Source organism: Patella vulgata, chromosome 6 (assembly GCF_932274485.2).
Source record: "Patella vulgata chromosome 6, xgPatVulg1.2, whole genome shotgun sequence".
Classification (NCBI taxonomy): Eukaryota; Metazoa; Mollusca; class Gastropoda; family Patellidae; genus Patella; species Patella vulgata.
The window spans coordinates 53,373,796-53,393,596 of NC_065884.2; the positions used below are offsets into that span (position 1 = coordinate 53,373,796).

A 19,801-nucleotide genomic window follows, 5' to 3' on the forward strand; every position below is an offset into this window, starting at 1 on the left:
AATCACCTGGTCCAAGTTTCATACCGGTATGACAAAACAAATTTTATAATGAAAATAACCCCTAACACTCTTTTTATCTTAATTTACCCTCCGTAGAGGGTTAAAGAAATTGTCTATAGACTCATTAAGTTGTTCCTCCCCACGGAAATCTTTAGTAAAAGGCGAAAGATTTACACGATAAATGAGGAGAAACCAGAGTAATTTTATCAAAACGTGGGCTAATCACCTGGTCCAAGTTTCATACACACGTCATGCCGGTATGACAAAACAGTGATACGAGACAAAAACGCCGGAGTATAAATTCACAAGCATTATAAGTTCTAGATAAATTAACGCAGCGAAAATCTTCGAATGCCTTTACAGATTTTGATTCCACGCCCAATGTTATGGCGAGTTTTACTGCGATGTCATTTTATTAACAAGTAGACATTTGCGAACAAAAACCCCCCTACCGCCCGCCCCGCGACACTCCTTTGAAACCAAGAGTTTACTGCGGCATTTTAATCCTCAATAAAGATAAATCTTGTTATGATTGGTGATTAGTAATCAGCGATAATTGTGTTGGAGACATTATTAGTTAACAGTACTGATTAATGTTTTCCGTGGATTAACTGGTTTGAAAACTCTTTTGGGTGGCTTCAACAAGCCGTCCACATGAGCAGTCATCATAAAGCAGTTGATTTAAAAGGATCGACTCAATTCTGACATCTCATTCTCAATCTGCCATTCCCGGATTTTATTTCATTGCGCTAAATTTTCGAGAAGAAAAAATAATACAACATGGCTTCTTTCATTCCCGATTTTTCACAACTTCCGGCGGGTAACTACGAAATAATCAGTGTGACAGGTAAATTTCTTTATTTCTGAAGCTTTTTTAAATGCAGAATAGGCTATTCTATTATAGAAGATGGCTTGAGATGTATGAGTTTGGAATATAGAATGCATTTAATTGGTCGCATACGTTTAATTGAATATATTTCTATCTATTTTCCAGGCAATATTGTTGATGAGTGTGGAGAATCCCGATTTACGGAATGTTTAGCATTTGAATTTGGAAATGAAAATCCAGGGAACAGTAATTTATCAATTTCTGAGCTGACACGCCTCGTAGCTGATGATAAATCGTCGCCAAATCGTGTACAGTATGAAGATGACATAATCAACAACAAGGGGCCCGTTATTCCCCAATTTTACAACGACCTGAGATGTTTGATCGTCGACGAAGTCAAATCCACTGACAGCTTTGCAGATTCGTTGATGTTTTCAACCCACGAGGTGGTGAATATCAGAGAAAGAGAAGAATCACTCCTTCAGATGTTTTCCAAACTTCAACCTGAATATCCTGACATGGTTCAACAACTATCTTGCTTTTACCGCTTCCATTCCGCCAGCATTGACATGGAGAGAATGAACCGTGTTCAGTCCTGTCCATCCAAAGTTCAGCAACAGTCGCTCCATGTGGAACTTGACAACCAGCTACGCATGATCATCGACCGGGTAGAATCTAGTTTACAGTTATTGGCATCACGCACTGAACCGAGCAAGTCGTCAACAACGGCGAGGACTCGTCCAGTCTTGTGTCGTCGGTCCCTGAAAGTACTAGAACAATGGTACCAGTCACACTTAGTTCACCCGTATCCCACGGCCCAGCAAGTTGAACAACTGGCCGAGATTTCGGGTCCAACAACGGAACAGGTCAAAAAGTGGTTTGGTAATAAAAGAAGTCGTGCGAGAAACACAAGATCCCTGACAGAGATAGCTAAAGTCAAACGAAGGCAGCGACTTCTCCGAAGAGTGTGAATGATCTGCTGTTGTTTATGCTTTGTTTTATTTTCTTTATGTTCAAGTTTTGTAACCATATATTCTTGTTACGTTTGATTAAACTTTAATATGCCATTAGAATTCGGTTTTCTTTTTACTGTATATGAGAGAGAGAGAAAGAGAGAGAACTTGGTCATTTCGGGACTAACACGTGGTTCGATAGTATTTCAATAATTCGATTGCGCCTAGGGAACTTTATATTATAACAATTAGGGGAAAGTCGGAGAAATTCTCGTTTGGGTACATTTGCATCACTTAAATGGATACAGGGGAATACTTACAGTCATTTTAATTTTACCCTACTTAGAGGGTTAAAGAAATTGTCTACAGACTCATTAAGTTCTTCCTCCCCACGGAAATCTTTAGTAAAAGGCGAAAGATTTACACGAGAGATGAGGAAAACCAGAGGAATATTTCAAAACGCGGGCTAATCACCCGGTCCACGTTACATATACAAATCTACGTGTCACTCCATTATGACGAACCAGTGATCCTGACAGGAGACAATAACGCTGGAAAATAAATTCACAAGCCTTATAAGATCTAGATAATTAAATGCAGCTTACACTCGACACAAACTAGGGACCAATGCATGTTTCTTTTTTATTATTATTTCAGTAATTCGCTTGCACGTGCGGCTTTTTAGCAGTGGTAGGGGGTGGGGGTCCGAAGAAAACCCACGAGTTTGGACAGGCGACCCGACTCCTTGACAAGTATAACCGGGAATTCGAAACCACGCCAGTTGACTCAATGACAGACCTACGCTAGTAATGCAAACGATCACAACTCTCTTTTTGTTTTTGATATCCACAGAATACAGACTGCTATTAAACATAACTCAAGCTATGATAGGTGATAAGTAATCAGCGATTAGTGTGGATGTATATATTAATCAGTACTGATTAATCATTTTGAGACTAACTCACGCTATCAATTCCAACTGTGAAACGAGATTTGTTATACGTGTACCCGTGTGTTTTGACAGATGGACCTCGGGTTTTCTGCTCATTCGAGCGTCAACATATTCCTGCCAGCAGAACCAACTCTGATTTGGGCTATCATACTTAAATTTTATAAGGAAAATAACCCCAAACACTCTTTTTATCTTAATTTACCCTCCGTAGAGGGTTAAAGAAATTGTCTATAGACTCATTAAGTTGTTCCTCCCCACGGAAATCTTTAGTAAAAAGCGAAAGATTTACACGAGAAACCAGAGTAATTTTTTCAAAACGTGGGCTAATCACCTGGTCCAAGTTTCATACACACGTCATGCCGGTATGACAAAACAAATTTTATAAGGAAAATAACCCCTAACACTCTTTTTATCTTAATTTACCCTCCGTAGAGGGTTAAAGAAATTGTCTATAGACTCATTAAGTTGTTCCTCCCCACGGAAATCTTTAGTAAAAGGCGAAAGATTTACACGAAAAATGAGGAGAAACCAGAGTAATTTTTTCAAAACGTGGGCTAATCACCTGGTCCAAGTTTCATACACACGTCATGCCGGTATGACAAAACAGTGATACGAGACAAAAACGCCGGAGTATAAATTCACAAGCATTATAAGTTCTAGATAAATTAACGCAGCGAAAATCTTCGAATGCCTTTACAGATTTTGATTCCACGCCCAATGTTATGGCGAGTTTTACTGCGATGTCATTTTATTAACAAGTAGACATTTGCGAACAACGCCCCCCCCCCCCCACCGCCCGCCCCGCGACCCTCCTTTGAAACCAAGAGTTTACTGCGGCATTTTAATCCTCAATAAAGATAAATCTTGTTATGATTGGTGATTAGTAATCAGCGATAATTGTGTTGGAGACATTATTAGTTAACAGTACTGATTAATGTTTTCCGTGGATTAACTGGTTTGAAAACTCTTTTGGGTGGCTTCAACAAGCCGTCCACATGAGCAGTCATCATAAAGCAGTTGATTTAAAAGGATCGACTCAATTCTGACATCTCATTCTCAATCTGCCATTCCCGGATTTTATTTCATTGCGCTAAATTTTCGAGAAGAAAAAATAATACAACATGGCTTCTTTCATTCCCGATTTTTCACAACTTCCGGCGGGTAACTACGAAATAATCAGTGTGACAGGTAAATTTCTTTATTTCTGAAGCTTTTTTAAATGCAGAATAGGCTATTCTATTATAGAAGATGGCTTGAGATGTATGAGTTTGGAATATAGAATGCATTTAATTGGTCGCATACGTTTAATTGAATATATTTCTATCTATTTTCCAGGCAATATTGTTGATGAGTGTGGAGAATCCCGATTTACGGAATGTTTAGCATTTGAATTTGGAAATGAAAATCCAGGGAACAGTAATTTATCAATTTCTGAGCTGACACGCCTCGTAGCTGATGATAAATCGTCGCCAAATCGTGTACAGTATGAAGATGACATAATCAACAACAAGGGGCCCGTTATTCCCCAATTTTACAACGACCTGAGATGTTTGATCGTCGACGAAGTCAAATCCACTGACAGCTTTGCAGATTCGTTGATGTTTTCAACCCACGAGGTGGTGAATATCAGAGAAAGAGAAGAATCACTCCTTCAGATGTTTTCCAAACTTCAACCTGAATATCCTGACATGGTTCAACAACTATCTTGCTTTTACCGCTTCCATTCCGCCAGCATTGACATGGAGAGAATGAACCGTGTTCAGTCCTGTCCATCCAAAGTTCAGCAACAGTCGCTCCATGTGGAACTTGACAACCAGCTACGCATGATCATCGACCGGGTAGAATCTAGTTTACAGTTATTGGCATCACGCACTGAACCGAGCAAGTCGTCAACAACGGCGAGGACTCGTCCAGTCTTGTGTCGTCGGTCCCTGAAAGTACTAGAACAATGGTACCAGTCACACTTAGTTCACCCGTATCCCACGGCCCAGCAAGTTGAACAACTGGCCGAGATTTCGGGTCCAACAACGGAACAGGTCAAAAAGTGGTTTGGTAATAAAAGAAGTCGTGCGAGAAACACAAGATCCCTGACAGAGATAGCTAAAGTCAAACGAAGGCAGCGACTTCTCCGAAGAGTGTGAATGATCTGCTGTTGTTTATGCTTTGTTTTATTTTCTTTATGTTCAAGTTTTGTAACCATATATTCTTGTTACGTTTGATTAAACTTTAATATGCCATTAGAATTCGGTTTTCTTTTTACTGTATATGAGAGAGAGAGAAAGAGAGAGAACTTGGTCATTTCGGGACTAACACGTGGTTCGATAGTATTTCAATAATTCGATTGCGCCTAGGGAACTTTATATTATAACAATTAGGGGAAAGTCGGAGAAATTCTCGTTTGGGTACATTTGCATCACTTAAATGGATACAGGGGAATACTTACAGTCATTTTAATTTTACCCTACTTAGAGGGTTAAAGAAATTGTCTACAGACTCATTAAGTTCTTCCTCCCCACGGAAATCTTTAGTAAAAGGCGAAAGATTTACACGAGAGATGAGGAAAACCAGAGGAATATTTCAAAACGCGGGCTAATCACCCGGTCCACGTTACATATACAAATCTACGTGTCACTCCATTATGACGAACCAGTGATCCTGACAGGAGACAATAACGCTGGAAAATAAATTCACAAGCCTTATAAGATCTAGATAATTAAATGCAGCTTACACTCGACACAAACTAGGGACCAATGCATGTTTCTTTTTTATTATTATTTCAGTAATTCGCTTGCACGTGCGGCTTTTTAGCAGTGGTAGGGGGTGGGGGTCCGAAGAAAACCCACGAGTTTGGACAGGCGACCCGACTCCTTGACAAGTATAACCGGGAATTCGAAACCACGCCAGTTGACTCAATGACAGACCTACGCTAGTAATGCAAACGATCACAACTCTCTTTTTGTTTTTGATATCCACAGAATACAGACTGCTATTAAACATAACTCAAGCTATGATAGGTGATAAGTAATCAGCGATTAGTGTGGATGTATATATTAATCAGTACTGATTAATCATTTTGAGACTAACTCACGCTATCAATTCCAACTGTGAAACGAGATTTGTTTTACGTGTACCCGTGTGTTTTGACAGATGGACCTCGGGTTTTCTGCTCATTCGAGCGTCAACATATTCCTGCCAGCAGAACCAACTCTGATTTGGGCTATCATACTTAAATTTTATAAGGAAAATAACCCCAAACACTCTTTTTATCTTAATTTACCCTCCGTAGAGGGTTAAAGAAATTGTCTATAGACTCATTAAGTTGTTCCTCCCCACGGAAATCTTTAGTAAAAAGCGAAAGATTTACACGAGAAACCAGAGTAATTTTTTCAAAACGTGGGCTAATCACCTGGTCCAAGTTTCATACCGGTATGACAAAACAAATTTTATAAGGAAAATAACCCCTAACACTCTTTTTATCTTAATTTACCCTCCGTAGAGGGTTAAAGAAATCGTCTATAGACTCATTAAGTTGTTCCTCCCCACGGAAATCTTTAGTAACTTTAACTTTTGAATAAATTTATTCCAATGAATGGTATATACATGTGAATATGAATAATGTACAATTAAAATGAGTATATACAGTGAATATAAAAGTTAACACTCAGTCATACATACACACACTTGCACCCACACATGCATACTTCTTTCATACATACAGACATTCAATGAAATCCTTTTAACTAATTATGATAACTATGTACAAAATTCCAAACACTTCCTTCTATATATACACCTTTCCACTCAACGTTTAACAACAATACATAATAACTATATAATAATAACTATATACAATTACATGGAATATGTAAATATGTTTAAATTGAAATAAAGTATATTATAAGTAATATTGTACATGTAAATTTTCTAATTCATTGAAATTATATATGTTAGGATTAGCAGTGCTTTGTAATAAACAATATATATATAAAAAACTATAAACGTAGATATATATAACATACTATAAACGTAGATATATATAAAATCTATAAACGTAGATACATATAGATAATACTAATACATATATAAATGGTAATTACTGTTATTAAACTATCCTGCATGACAGTGTCGTGTCACAACACTGAAGGGGGACAACTGCTGTTAACGCTTGACACTAAAAATATAATTATGTTAAATAATGACAGAAATGGATTACCTATCGAAAAGAAAAATCAAGTTCCCATTATCAAGATTACAGAACATACCAGGGTTTAACCAATGACTTTTAAAAGAAGTCTCACTGAGCCGGAGCCGGTCCGCCCAGATTCTAATTCTCAACTTTTCTACAAATTCCAATAAAATACCAATATCTGAGACGGTCTTATGCCTATATTTCACATCACATCGCGTAGCCCAAATATGCCGCCTCGCCAAAGCAACAATGCATAAAATTACACTGTGAATATATTTCCCTTTCTTTGTTGGAATTGTATTAAATATAACATGCCAAACATTGAGATTTATCTCACCCAAACTAAGGTCAAAAACCCAAGTATGTACTGTTTCCATAACCGTTTAACATATTTACAATTGTACATTAAATGAACTTGAGTTTCTAAAAAGACATTGCAAAAGTTGCAGAACTTATTCTCAGTATGACTTGTGATAAACTTACAACTACTTGTTGGTAAAATATAATGGATTGACTTCCAAGTTGTCTCCCTTGATAACGGATCAACAAAAGTATTTGCACAGTTAGAAAAGGACAACTTGAAGTCAACCTGTGAAAATAAACTAAAACATCGAGGTTCCGTTTTAATCTTACTAATCAGTAAATCATAAAAACTCCTGGAATTACAATTACCATGCCAATCAAAGTCAGGGTATAATTTGCAAAAATCACGGAAAACTGACAAACATTTCTGATAAAACACAGGAATATGTGCAGAGTGTGGCCTTAAATTAGAACCCAGTTCCGAATTAACATGCCGTAGCGAAAAGCCAATCCAGTATTTGGCAAATTCGACCCATTTGGCCCCGTGACACTTCAAAATCTTGAGAATATGATTTAACAAAAATGACTTTATCTTCGTTTCAATATCCAAAATATTTAAACCCCCATCTTTTAATTTACCATAAAGGGTCGTCCTTCGAACGGGTTCAAAGTAACGTGAAGCCCATATATACCTAAACATGTGAAATTTAAACATTTTATTATAGTGAGAGGGTAACGGTAAAACTTGACTAACATACCACAGTTTAGAACAAGCCAAGATCTTAGCTACATTACATCTTCCAAATATGGATAGATGAGTAGATTTCCAAACAGTAAATTTAGCCGTGAACTTTTTAAATATATTATTCCAATTATCATCTTCAGATATATTACGACCAAAATAAACGCCTAAAATTTTTGCTTTGTCGGGCCAAGAAATACCAAACACGTGATCTGAAGAAGTCCTGAATTTACCAAAACATAAGCCCTTTGTTTTTTCTAAGTTGAGTTTTGACCCAGATACAACGGAAAACCTCTTACACTGAAACAACAATCTCTCCACACTCGCAACAGTCGAACAAATCCCAGTTGTATCATCTGCATAACCCACAATCTTAGCTTCTTCCCCGCTACCCGGGATAACAATACCCTTTATTTGTTTATCATTCCTGACTTTTATATAAAACGGTTCCAATGACAATATATACAAAAGAGGAGACAAACTACATCCTTGCCGAACTGACCGCGTGACACTAAAATTGTCAGAAATATGTCCATTTACAATAACCGAGCTATAAATATCTGTATATAATAATTTAATCCATTTTAAAAACATAGGGCCAAAAGAATAACGTTCCAAAGCAGTAAAGAGAAAATTATGATTTACTCGATCAAAAGCCTTTGCTTGGTCCAAACAAATAAATGAAACAGACAAATCCTTCTGATCGACATAATCTATAACACTTCGTAAGAGATGTAAATTATCCAAAATTGACCGACCCCTCACAGCGCATGTCTGATCCGGTTCGACAATTTCATCAAGTACACTTCGCAGTCTTAACTGTAATATTTTTGACAACAATTTATAATCCACATTTAGTAAAGAAATAGGGCGCCAATACTTTAACAGGTGTTTCTGATTAAGATCTTTACATAGTAAAGTTATAAAACATTGACGTTGACTAAAAGGTAACATTCCTTCATCAAATGAGAGATTATAAATTGAAACTAAAACATCACCCAATAAATAATTAAACTTATCATAGAACTCTTTACAGATACCATCGGGACCCGGCGATTTATCATTTTGCATGCCGTTTAATGCCAAAGTTAGTTCATGGTGCCTAATCCTGCCTTCGCATACATCTTGACTATAGTCATCTAATTTAGGTAAATCATTTAAATATTCATCAAATAAACTTTCTTCGATGGTCTCTTCCGAAAATAATTCCGAATAAAAATCCTTACATATATCTAAAATCGAAGGCATATCATTTGCCAAATTGCCATCTTTATCCTCTAAATTCTGGATAATTTTATTTTCTCCTTTCCGATTTTCTCTATTTTGAAAAATACGCGATGCTACCTGTTCATTGTCAAGCTGCAACGCCCGAGACCTAATATAAGCTCCTTGGGAAATCTCAGCCTTATGATTATATAACTGTTTCTTTAACGCGTTAATCTGACCTATATATAAACCCGGCGAGCGTGCTTCAGCGTCAGCCAAAATCCTGAAGCGCTTCTCTAGGTCAAACGCTATCTTTCGCTTCAATCGAGCCTTCTTTTTACAATATTCCTTCGTTAAATTCTGAATAGAAATTTTAATACCCTCCCACCACTCAGTAGTAATTACTTTCCCAATCACGCTTTTAATCCAAAAATCAGTAAAAAGAGAGACATAAGCCCGATCATTTAAAATAGAACTATTAAATTTCCAATACCCCTCGCCAATTTTGATGTCATCCGAGACATTTAACTCCAACAGAACATAATCATGATCACTCGATGCACAAGGAAGGACGTCAGAACTTACAATTTTATTAAAGAGAGCCTTATTTACATAAAATCGATCGAAGCGACAAGCGACGCCATTGCCTCGCCATGTCACTTTAACAATATTAGGATATAACAGTCTATATGCATCGCTTAAATTGAAATCTTTTAAAATATCATCCATATTTCTTTTACCAATAGTCCCCTTTTCAATATTCCCTCCCACTTTATCTAAAAGCGGATTCATGACAAAGTTGAAATCCCCGCCCCAAATTATATACCGCTTGCAAGCCAAATACTGCGGTATCATTAACAAAAAGTCATTTCTATCCGCACAATTTACTGGTGCATATATACATATCAATCTATACTGCGCGTCATTGATGTCAACATCAACAACGACCAATCGACCTTCAAAATCAAAGTTTATCTTTCTAATTATGAAATTTAAATGATTGAATAGAACTATTCCAACACCCGTTGACCGGCGCGAACCAAAAGACCAAATGCATTTCCCACCCAAAATATTTTCATAAAATTTAGCTTTCTCTACGTTGCAAATATTAGTATCTTGTAAAAATGCAATGTCCACCTTCATATCTCTAAGATCACGAGCAATGATTCTCGATTTCTGAGGAGAAATAAAACTACGACAGTTAATTGATACAAATCTAATATTAGCCATTTATAATTTCATAATTAGAAAGTAAAACAAACAGACTGCAAAGTGTACTAAAATAACCAGTTGTATGGATAGTACAAACAGAGACAAGCTATAACAACAAGCCTAGGTCTATACACTCCTAAATAAACTGAGTACCTTGCCAAGAATGATAAACAAACACTTTGACTCTTAGTCAGGTCATACTGAGAATAAAGATTAAAAATATAAAACTTACAATATAATAGGTAATCCATAATTAATCCGTTTAGAAACATAGAAAATAAAACACAAACACTGCTAATCCAATCCGATTACACCACAAAAAGAAAAACACAAACTACAATAGAAAACTATTTCTTTTTACCACTCCCCTTCCCCCCTTTAACACCACTTTTTGTCTTCTTATTATCCTTCACTTGATCGTTATCACTTCTCCGCTTATTACCAACCGTCGCACCTATTTCCATCACATTTGTCTCTTCCATGTCACAACTTGTCTCCCTCATGCCACTACTTGCCTCCCCCAGAACACTACTTGACTCCCCCATGCCACTGCCTGTCTCTCCCTTAACACTTTCTATCTCTACCTTAACACTTTCTATCTCCTCAACACCACTCCTTCCATCTATTTCTGTTTCGTCTATCACTAACGTGCCTTTCTCACTGTCGGTACTATCGTCACTGTCATCGCTTTGTTCAGATTCTTCAATTTTCTCCGCTTCTGTTTCCGCCGCATGCCAATCAACTGCCTGGGAAGGTGATCTCCTGCCATCTAAAACCTCTGTAAAAAGTGGCGGCCTGCCCTGTCCTGGCCTTCCCTGCACACAACTAGCTGCCACATGACCAATGCAGTTACACCTTAGACATAGGGGTAGACGCCCTGGTGCCGTTACTAGCATCCGCACCCTTCCCTTATACAGGCGAATCATGTGGGGAATGTTCCCAGCTTGTAAATCAGTGCACATCAAAGTTACATGTCTAAGACCATTCAGTATCCCAAACCCTTCAACGTTTGACGTTTCCTCTCTTACTGATCGGACTTCACCATATCTGCTAAAAACTTTCTTGATGAATCCATTCTTATAATCTCGTGGTACCCAATGGACACGTAAATTCACAACACATTTAGATGACATGGTTCAACAACTATCTTGCTTTTACCGCTTCCATTCCGCCAGCATTGACATGGAGAGAATGAACCGTGTTCAGTCCTGTCCATCCAAAGTTCAGCAACAGTCGCTCCATGTGGAACTTGACAACCAGCTACGCATGATCATCGACCGGGTAGAATCTAGTTTACAGTTATTGGCATCACGCACTGAACCGAGCAAGTCGTCAACAACGGCGAGGACTCGTCCAGTCTTGTGTCGTCGGTCCCTGAAAGTACTAGAACAATGGTACCAGTCACACTTAGTTCACCCGTATCCCACGGCCCAGCAAGTTGAACAACTGGCCGAGATTTCGGGTCCAACAACGGAACAGGTCAAAAAGTGGTTTGGTAATAAAAGAAGTCGTGCGAGAAACACAAGATCCCTGACAGAGATAGCTAAAGTCAAACGAAGGCAGCGACTTCTCCGAAGAGTGTGAATGATCTGCTGTTGTTTATGCTTTGTTTTATTTTCTTTATGTTCAAGTTTTGTAACCATATATTCTTGTTACGTTTGATTAAACTTTAATATGCCATTAGAATTCGGTTTTCTTTTTACTGTATATGAGAGAGAGAGAAAGAGAGAGAACTTGGTCATTTCGGGACTAACACGTGGTTCGATAGTATTTCAATAATTCGATTGCGCCTAGGGAACTTTATATTATAACAATTAGGGGAAAGTCGGAGAAATTCTCGTTTGGGTACATTTGCATCACTTAAATGGATACAGGGGAATACTTACAGTCATTTTAATTTTACCCTACTTAGAGGGTTAAAGAAATTGTCTACAGACTCATTAAGTTCTTCCTCCCCACGGAAATCTTTAGTAAAAGGCGAAAGATTTACACGAGAGATGAGGAAAACCAGAGGAATATTTCAAAACGCGGGCTAATCACCCGGTCCACGTTACATATACAAATCTACGTGTCACTCCATTATGACGAACCAGTGATCCTGACAGGAGACAATAACGCTGGAAAATAAATTCACAAGCCTTATAAGATCTAGATAATTAAATGCAGCTTACACTCGACACAAACTAGGGACCAATGCATGTTTCTTTTTTATTATTATTTCAGTAATTCGCTTGCACGTGCGGCTTTTTAGCAGTGGTAGGGGGTGGGGGTCCGAAGAAAACCCACGAGTTTGGACAGGCGACCCGACTCCTTGACAAGTATAACCGGGAATTCGAAACCACGCCAGTTGACTCAATGACAGACCTACGCTAGTAATGCAAACGATCACAACTCTCTTTTTGTTTTTGATATCCACAGAATACAGACTGCTATTAAACATAACTCAAGCTATGATAGGTGATAAGTAATCAGCGATTAGTGTGGATGTATATATTAATCAGTACTGATTAATCATTTTGAGACTAACTCACGCTATCAATTCCAACTGTGAAACGAGATTTGTTTTACGTGTACCCGTGTGTTTTGACAGATGGACCTCGGGTTTTCTGCTCATTCGAGCGTCAACATATTCCTGCCAGCAGAACCAACTCTGATTTGGGCTATCATACTTAAATTTTATAAGGAAAATAACCCCAAACACTCTTTTTATCTTAATTTACCCTCCGTAGAGGGTTAAAGAAATTGTCTATAGACTCATTAAGTTGTTCCTCCCCACGGAAATCTTTAGTAAAAAGCGAAAGATTTACACGAGAAACCAGAGTAATTTTTTCAAAACGTGGGCTAATCACCTGGTCCAAGTTTCATACCGGTATGACAAAACAAATTTTATAAGGAAAATAACCCCTAACACTCTTTTTATCTTAATTTACCCTCCGTAGAGGGTTAAAGAAATTGTCTATAGACTCATTAAGTTGTTCCTCCCCACGGAAATCTTTAGTAAAAGGCGAAAGATTTACACGATAAATGAGGAGAAACCAGAGTAATTTTATCAAAACGTGGGCTAATCACCTGGTCCAAGTTTCATACACACGTCATGCCGGTATGACAAAACAGTGATACGAGACAAAAACGCCGGAGTATAAATTCACAAGCATTATAAGTTCTAGATAAATTAACGCAGCGAAAATCTTCGAATGCCTTTACAGATTTTGATTCCACGCCCAATGTTATGGCGAGTTTTACTGCGATGTCATTTTATTAACAAGTAGACATTTGCGAACAAAAACCCCCCTACCGCCCGCCCCGCGACACTCCTTTGAAACCAAGAGTTTACTGCGGCATTTTAATCCTCAATAAAGATAAATCTTGTTATGATTGGTGATTAGTAATCAGCGATAATTGTGTTGGAGACATTATTAGTTAACAGTACTGATTAATGTTTTCCGTGGATTAACTGGTTTGAAAACTCTTTTGGGTGGCTTCAACAAGCCGTCCACATGAGCAGTCATCATAAAGCAGTTGATTTAAAAGGATCGACTCAATTCTGACATCTCATTCTCAATCTGCCATTCCCGGATTTTATTTCATTGCGCTAAATTTTCGAGAAGAAAAAATAATACAACATGGCTTCTTTCATTCCCGATTTTTCACAACTTCCGGCGGGTAACTACGAAATAATCAGTGTGACAGGTAAATTTCTTTATTTCTGAAGCTTTTTTAAATGCAGAATAGGCTATTCTATTATAGAAGATGGCTTGAGATGTATGAGTTTGGAATATAGAATGCATTTAATTGGTCGCATACGTTTAATTGAATATATTTCTATCTATTTTCCAGGCAATATTGTTGATGAGTGTGGAGAATCCCGATTTACGGAATGTTTAGCATTTGAATTTGGAAATGAAAATCCAGGGAACAGTAATTTATCAATTTCTGAGCTGACACGCCTCGTAGCTGATGATAAATCGTCGCCAAATCGTGTACAGTATGAAGATGACATAATCAACAACAAGGGGCCCGTTATTCCCCAATTTTACAACGACCTGAGATGTTTGATCGTCGACGAAGTCAAATCCACTGACAGCTTTGCAGATTCGTTGATGTTTTCAACCCACGAGGTGGTGAATATCAGAGAAAGAAAAGAATCACTCCTTCAGATGTTTTCCAAACTTCAACCTGAATATCCTGACATGGTTCAACAACTATCTTGCTTTTACCGCTTCCATTCCGCCAGCATTGACATGGAGAGAATGAACCGTGTTCAGTCCTGTCCATCCAAAGTTCAGCAACAGTCGCTCCATGTGGAACTTGACAACCAGCTACGCATGATCATCGACCGGGTAGAATCTAGTTTACAGTTATTGGCATCACGCACTGAACCGAGCAAGTCGTCAACAACGGCGAGGACTCGTCCAGTCTTGTGTCGTCGGTCCCTGAAAGTACTAGAACAATGGTACCAGTCACACTTAGTTCACCCGTATCCCACGGCCCAGCAAGTTGAACAACTGGCCGAGATTTCGGGTCCAACAACGGAACAGGTCAAAAAGTGGTTTGGTAATAAAAGAAGTCGTGCGAGAAACACAAGATCCCTGACAGAGATAGCTAAAGTCAAACGAAGGCAGCGACTTCTCCGAAGAGTGTGAATGATCTGCTGTTGTTTATGCTTTGTTTTATTTTCTTTATGTTCAAGTTTTGTAACCATATATTCTTGTTACGTTTGATTAAACTTTAATATGCCATTAGAATTCGGTTTTCTTTTTACTGTATATGAGAGAGAGAGAAAGAGAGAGAACTTGGTCATTTCGGGACTAACACGTGGTTCGATAGTATTTCAATAATTCGATTGCGCCTAGGGAACTTTATATTATAACAATTAGGGGAAAGTCGGAGAAATTCTCGTTTGGGTACATTTGCATCACTTAAATGGATACAGGGGAATACTTACAGTCATTTTAATTTTACCCTACTTAGAGGGTTAAAGAAATTGTCTACAGACTCATTAAGTTCTTCCTCCCCACGGAAATCTTTAGTAAAAGGCGAAAGATTTACACGAGAGATGAGGAAAACCAGAGGAATATTTCAAAACGCGGGCTAATCACCCGGTCCACGTTACATATACAAATCTACGTGTCACTCCATTATGACGAACCAGTGATCCTGACAGGAGACAATAACGCTGGAAAATAAATTCACAAGCCTTATAAGATCTAGATAATTAAATGCAGCTTACACTCGACACAAACTAGGGACCAATGCATGTTTCTTTTTAATTATTATTTCAGTAATTCGCTTGCACGTGCGGCTTTTTAGCAGTGGTAGGGGGTGGGTGTCCGAAGAAAACCCACGAGTTTGGACAGGCGACCCGACTCCTTGACAAGTATAACCGGGAATTCGAAACCACGCCAGTTGACTCAATGACAGACCTACGCTAGTAATGCAAACGATCACAACTCTCTTTTTGTTTTTGATATCCACAGAATACAGACTGCTATTAAACATAACTCAAGCTATGATAGGTGATAAGTAATCAGCGATAAGTGTGGATGTATATATTAATCAGTACTGATTAATCATTTTGAGACTAACTCACGCTATCAATTCCAACTGTGAAACGAGATTTGTTTTACGTGTACTCGTGTGTTTAGACAGCTGGACCTCGGGTTTTCTGCTCATTCGAGCGTCAACATATTCCTGCCAGCAGAACCAACTCTGATTTGGGCTATCATACTTAAATTTTATAAGGAAAATAACCCCTAACACTCTTTTTATCTTAATTTACCCTCCGTAGAGGGCTAAAAGAAATTGTCTATAGACTCATTAAGTTGTTCCTCCCCACGGAAATCTTTAGTAAAAGGCGAAAGATTTACACGAAAAATGAGGAGAAACCAGAGTAATTTTTTCAAAACGTGGGCTAATCACCTGGTCCAAGTTTCATACACACGTCATGCCGGTATGACAAAACAAATTTTATAAGGAAAATAACCCCTAACACTCTTTTTATCTTAATTTACCCTCCGTAGAGGGTTAAAGAAATTGTCTATAGACTCATTAAGTTGTTCCTCCCCACGGAAATCTTTAGTAAAAGGCGAAAGATTTACACGAAAAATGAGGAGAAACCAGAGTAATTTTATCAAAACGTGGGCTAATCACCTGGTCCAAGTTTCATACACACGTCATGCCGGTATGACAAAACAGTGATACGAGACAAAAACGCCGGAGTATAAATTCACAAGCATTATAAGTTCTAGATAAATTAACGCAGCGAAAATCTTCGAATGCCTTTACAGATTTTGATTCCAAGCCCAATGTTATGGCGAGTTTTACTGCGATGTCATTTTATTAACAAGTAGACATTTGCGAACAATGCCCCCCCCCCCCCACCGCCCGCCCCGCGACCCTCCTTTGAAACCAAGAGTTTACTGCGGCATTTTAATCCTCAATAAAGATAAATCTTGTTATGATTGGTGATTAGTAATCAGCGATAATTGTGTTGGAGACATTATTAGTTAACAGTACTGATTAATGTTTTCCGTGGATTAACTGGTTTGAAAACTCTTTTGGGTGGCTTCAACAAGCCGTCCACATGAGCAGTCATCATAAAGCAGTTGATTTAAAAGGATCGACTCAATTCTGACATCTCATTCTCAATCTGCCATTCCCGGATTTTATTTCATTGCGCTAAATTTTCGAGAAGAAAAAATAATACAACATGGCTTCTTTCATTCCCGATTTTTCACAACTTCCGGCGGGTAACTACGAAATAATCAGTGTGACAGGTAAATTTCTTTATTTCTGAAGCTTTTTTAAATGCAGAATAGGCTATTCTATTATAGAAGATGGCTTGAGATGTATGAGTTTGGAATATAGAATGCATTTAATTGGTCGCATACGTTTAATTGAATATATTTCTATCTATTTTCCAGGCAATATTGTTGATGAGTGTGGAGAATCCCGATTTACGGAATGTTTAGCATTTGAATTTGGAAATGAAAATCCAGGGAACAGTAATTTATCAATTTCTGAGCTGACACGCCTCGTAGCTGATGATAAATCGTCGCCAAATCGTGTACAGTATGAAGATGACATAATCAACAACAAGGGGCCCGTTATTCCCCAATTTTACAACGACCTGAGATGTTTGATCGTCGACGAAGTCAAATCCACTGACAGCTTTGCAGATTCGTTGATGTTTTCAACCCACGAGGTGGTGAATATCAGAGAAAGAGAAGAATCACTCCTTCAGATGTTTTCCAAACTTCAACCTGAATATCCTGACATGGTTCAACAACTATCTTGCTTTTACCGCTTCCATTCCGCCAGCATTGACATGGAGAGAATGAACCGTGTTCAGTCCTGTCCATCCAAAGTTCAGCAACAGTCGCTCCATGTGGAACTTGACAACCAGCTACGCATGATCATCGACCGGGTAGAATCTAGTTTACAGTTATTGGCATCACGCACTGAACCGAGCAAGTCGTCAACAACGGCGAGGACTCGTCCAGTCTTGTGTCGTCGGTCCCTGAAAGTACTAGAACAATGGTACCAGTCACACTTAGTTCACCCGTATCCCACCCGTATCCCACGGCCCAGCAAGTTGAACAACTGGCCGAGATTTCGGGTCCAACAACGGAACAGGTCAAAAAGTGGTTTGGTAATAAAAGAAGTCGTGCGAGAAACACAAGATCCCTGACAGAGATAGCTAAAGTCAAACGAAGGCAGCGACTTCTCCGAAGAGTGTGAATGATCTGCTGTTGTTTATGCTTTGTTTTATTTTCTTTATGTTCAAGTTTTGTAACCATATATTCTTGTTACGTTTGATTAAACTTTAATATGCCATTAGAATTCGGTTTTCTTTTTACTGTATATGAGAGAGAGAGAGAGAGAGAGAGAGAACTTGGTCATTTCGGGACTAACATGTGGTTCGATAGTATTTCAATAATTCGATTGCGCCTAGGGAACTTTATATTATAACAATTAGGGGAAAGTCGGAGAAATTCTCGTTTGGGTACATTTGCATCACTTAAATGGATACAGGGGAATACTTACAGTCATTTTAATTTTACCCTACTTAGAGGGTTAAAGAAATTGTCTACAGACTCATTAAGTTCTTCCTCCCCACGGAAATCTTTAGTAAAAGGCGAAAGATTTACACGAGAGATGAGGACAACCAGAGGAATATTTCAAAACGCGGGCTAATCACCCGGTCCACGTTACATATACAAATCTACGTGTCACTCCATTATGACGAACCAGTGATCCTGACAGGAGACAATAACGCTGGAAAATAAATTCACAAGCCTTATAAGATCTAGATAATTAAATGCAGCTTACACTCGACACAAACTAGGGACCAATGCATGTTTCTTTTTTATTATTATTTCAGTAATTCGCTTGCACGTGCGGCTTTTTAGCAGTGGTAGGGGGTGGGGGTCCGAAGAAAACCCACGAGTTTGGACAGGCGACCCGACTCCTTGACAAGTATAACCGGGAATTCGAAACCACGCCAGTTGACTCAATGACAGACCTACGCTAGTAATGCAAACGATCACAACTCTCTTTTTGTTTTTGATATCCACAGAATACAGACTGCTATTAAACATAACTCAAGCTATGATAGGTGATAAGTAATCAGCGATTAGTGTGGATGTATATATTAATCAGTACTGATTAATCATTTTGAGACTAACTCACGCTATCAATTCCAACTGTGAAACGAGATTTGTTTTACGTGTACCCGTGTGTTTTGACAGATGGACCTCGGGTTTTCTGCTCATTCGAGCGTCAACATATTCCTGCCAGCAGAACCAACTCTGATTTGGGCTATCATACTTACATTTTATAAGGAAAATAACCCCAAACACTCTTTTTATCTTAATTTACCCTCCGTAGAGGGTTAAAGAAATTGTCTATAGACTCATTAAGTTGTTCCTCCCCACGGAAATCTTTAGTAAAAAGCGAAAGATTTACACGAGAAACCAGAGTAATTTTTTCAAAACGTGGGCTAATCACCTGGTCCAAGTTTCATACCGGTATGACAAAACAAATTTTATAAGGAAAATAACCCCTAACACTCTTTTTATCTTAATTTACCCTCCGTAGAGGGTTAAAGAAATTGTCTATAATCACCCGGTCATAAAGCAGTTGATTTAAAAGGATCGACTCAATTCTGACATCTCATTCTCAATCTGCCATTCCCGGATTTTATTTCATTGCGCTAAATTTTCGAGAAGAAAAAATAATACAACATGGCTTCTTTCATTCCCGATTTTTCACAACTTCCGGCGGGTAACTACGAAATAATCAGTGTGACAGGTAAATTTCTTTATTTCTGAAGCTTTTTTAAATGCAGAATAGGCTATTCTATTATAGAAGATGGCTTGAGATGTATGAGTTTGGAATATAGAATGCATTTAAT

The 19,801-nt window shown here is 38.3% G+C and overlaps 2 protein-coding genes, 10 non-coding genes and 4 pseudogenes across 12 annotated transcripts; 2 read left to right on the plus strand and 14 right to left on the minus strand.

The window, feature by feature from the left end:
• Window positions 1-85: 85 nt before the first annotated feature.
• Window positions 86-201, minus strand: LOC126825932 (U5 spliceosomal RNA). The gene has a single exon (XR_007682324.1). It is a non-coding gene; the product is annotated as a U5 spliceosomal RNA (small nuclear RNA).
• Window positions 202-1,257: 1,056 nt separating this feature from the next.
• Window positions 1,258-1,800, plus strand: LOC126824387 (uncharacterized). The gene has a single exon (XM_050553607.1). The coding sequence runs from the start codon at window positions 1,258-1,260 to the stop codon at window positions 1,798-1,800; it is 543 nt and encodes a 180-aa protein (XP_050409564.1).
• A 315-nt stretch (window positions 1,801-2,115) lies between these two features.
• Window positions 2,116-2,231, minus strand: LOC126825833 (U5 spliceosomal RNA). The gene has a single exon (XR_007682247.1). It is a non-coding gene; the product is annotated as a U5 spliceosomal RNA (small nuclear RNA).
• A 703-nt stretch (window positions 2,232-2,934) lies between these two features.
• Window positions 2,935-3,040, minus strand: LOC126825892 (U5 spliceosomal RNA; annotated as a pseudogene).
• A 115-nt stretch (window positions 3,041-3,155) lies between these two features.
• On the minus strand, window positions 3,156-3,271 carry LOC126825781 (U5 spliceosomal RNA). The gene has a single exon (XR_007682196.1). It is a non-coding gene; the product is annotated as a U5 spliceosomal RNA (small nuclear RNA).
• Window positions 3,272-4,332: 1,061 nt separating this feature from the next.
• LOC126824388 (uncharacterized) lies at window positions 4,333-4,875 on the plus strand. Its single transcript, XM_050553608.1, has one exon. It carries the CDS (start codon window positions 4,333-4,335, stop codon window positions 4,873-4,875), a length of 543 nt encoding a protein of 180 aa, XP_050409565.1.
• Window positions 4,876-5,190: 315 nt separating this feature from the next.
• Window positions 5,191-5,306, minus strand: LOC126825834 (U5 spliceosomal RNA). The gene has a single exon (XR_007682248.1). It is a non-coding gene; the product is annotated as a U5 spliceosomal RNA (small nuclear RNA).
• Window positions 5,307-6,009: 703 nt separating this feature from the next.
• On the minus strand, window positions 6,010-6,115 carry LOC126825879 (U5 spliceosomal RNA; annotated as a pseudogene).
• A 6,170-nt stretch (window positions 6,116-12,285) lies between these two features.
• On the minus strand, window positions 12,286-12,401 carry LOC126825835 (U5 spliceosomal RNA). Its single transcript, XR_007682249.1, has one exon. It is a non-coding gene; the product is annotated as a U5 spliceosomal RNA (small nuclear RNA).
• Window positions 12,402-13,104: 703 nt separating this feature from the next.
• On the minus strand, window positions 13,105-13,210 carry LOC126825880 (U5 spliceosomal RNA; annotated as a pseudogene).
• Window positions 13,211-13,314: 104 nt separating this feature from the next.
• Window positions 13,315-13,430, minus strand: LOC126825933 (U5 spliceosomal RNA). The gene has a single exon (XR_007682325.1). It is a non-coding gene; the product is annotated as a U5 spliceosomal RNA (small nuclear RNA).
• Window positions 13,431-15,344: 1,914 nt separating this feature from the next.
• LOC126825836 (U5 spliceosomal RNA) lies at window positions 15,345-15,460 on the minus strand. The gene has a single exon (XR_007682250.1). It is a non-coding gene; the product is annotated as a U5 spliceosomal RNA (small nuclear RNA).
• A 702-nt stretch (window positions 15,461-16,162) lies between these two features.
• LOC126825919 (U5 spliceosomal RNA) lies at window positions 16,163-16,280 on the minus strand. The gene has a single exon (XR_007682312.1). It is a non-coding gene; the product is annotated as a U5 spliceosomal RNA (small nuclear RNA).
• A 115-nt stretch (window positions 16,281-16,395) lies between these two features.
• LOC126825783 (U5 spliceosomal RNA) lies at window positions 16,396-16,511 on the minus strand. The gene has a single exon (XR_007682197.1). It is a non-coding gene; the product is annotated as a U5 spliceosomal RNA (small nuclear RNA).
• A 1,934-nt stretch (window positions 16,512-18,445) lies between these two features.
• Window positions 18,446-18,562, minus strand: LOC126825875 (U5 spliceosomal RNA). The gene has a single exon (XR_007682290.1). It is a non-coding gene; the product is annotated as a U5 spliceosomal RNA (small nuclear RNA).
• Window positions 18,563-19,264: 702 nt separating this feature from the next.
• Window positions 19,265-19,370, minus strand: LOC126825882 (U5 spliceosomal RNA; annotated as a pseudogene).
• Window positions 19,371-19,801: the final 431 nt, after the last annotated feature.

Coding starts and splice junctions, on each gene's coding strand:
- LOC126824388 (XM_050553608.1), top strand. CDS start 4,333: ATGTTTTCAACCCACGAGGTGGTGAATATCAGAGAAAGAGAAGAATCA.
- LOC126824387 (XM_050553607.1), top strand. CDS start 1,258: ATGTTTTCAACCCACGAGGTGGTGAATATCAGAGAAAGAGAAGAATCA.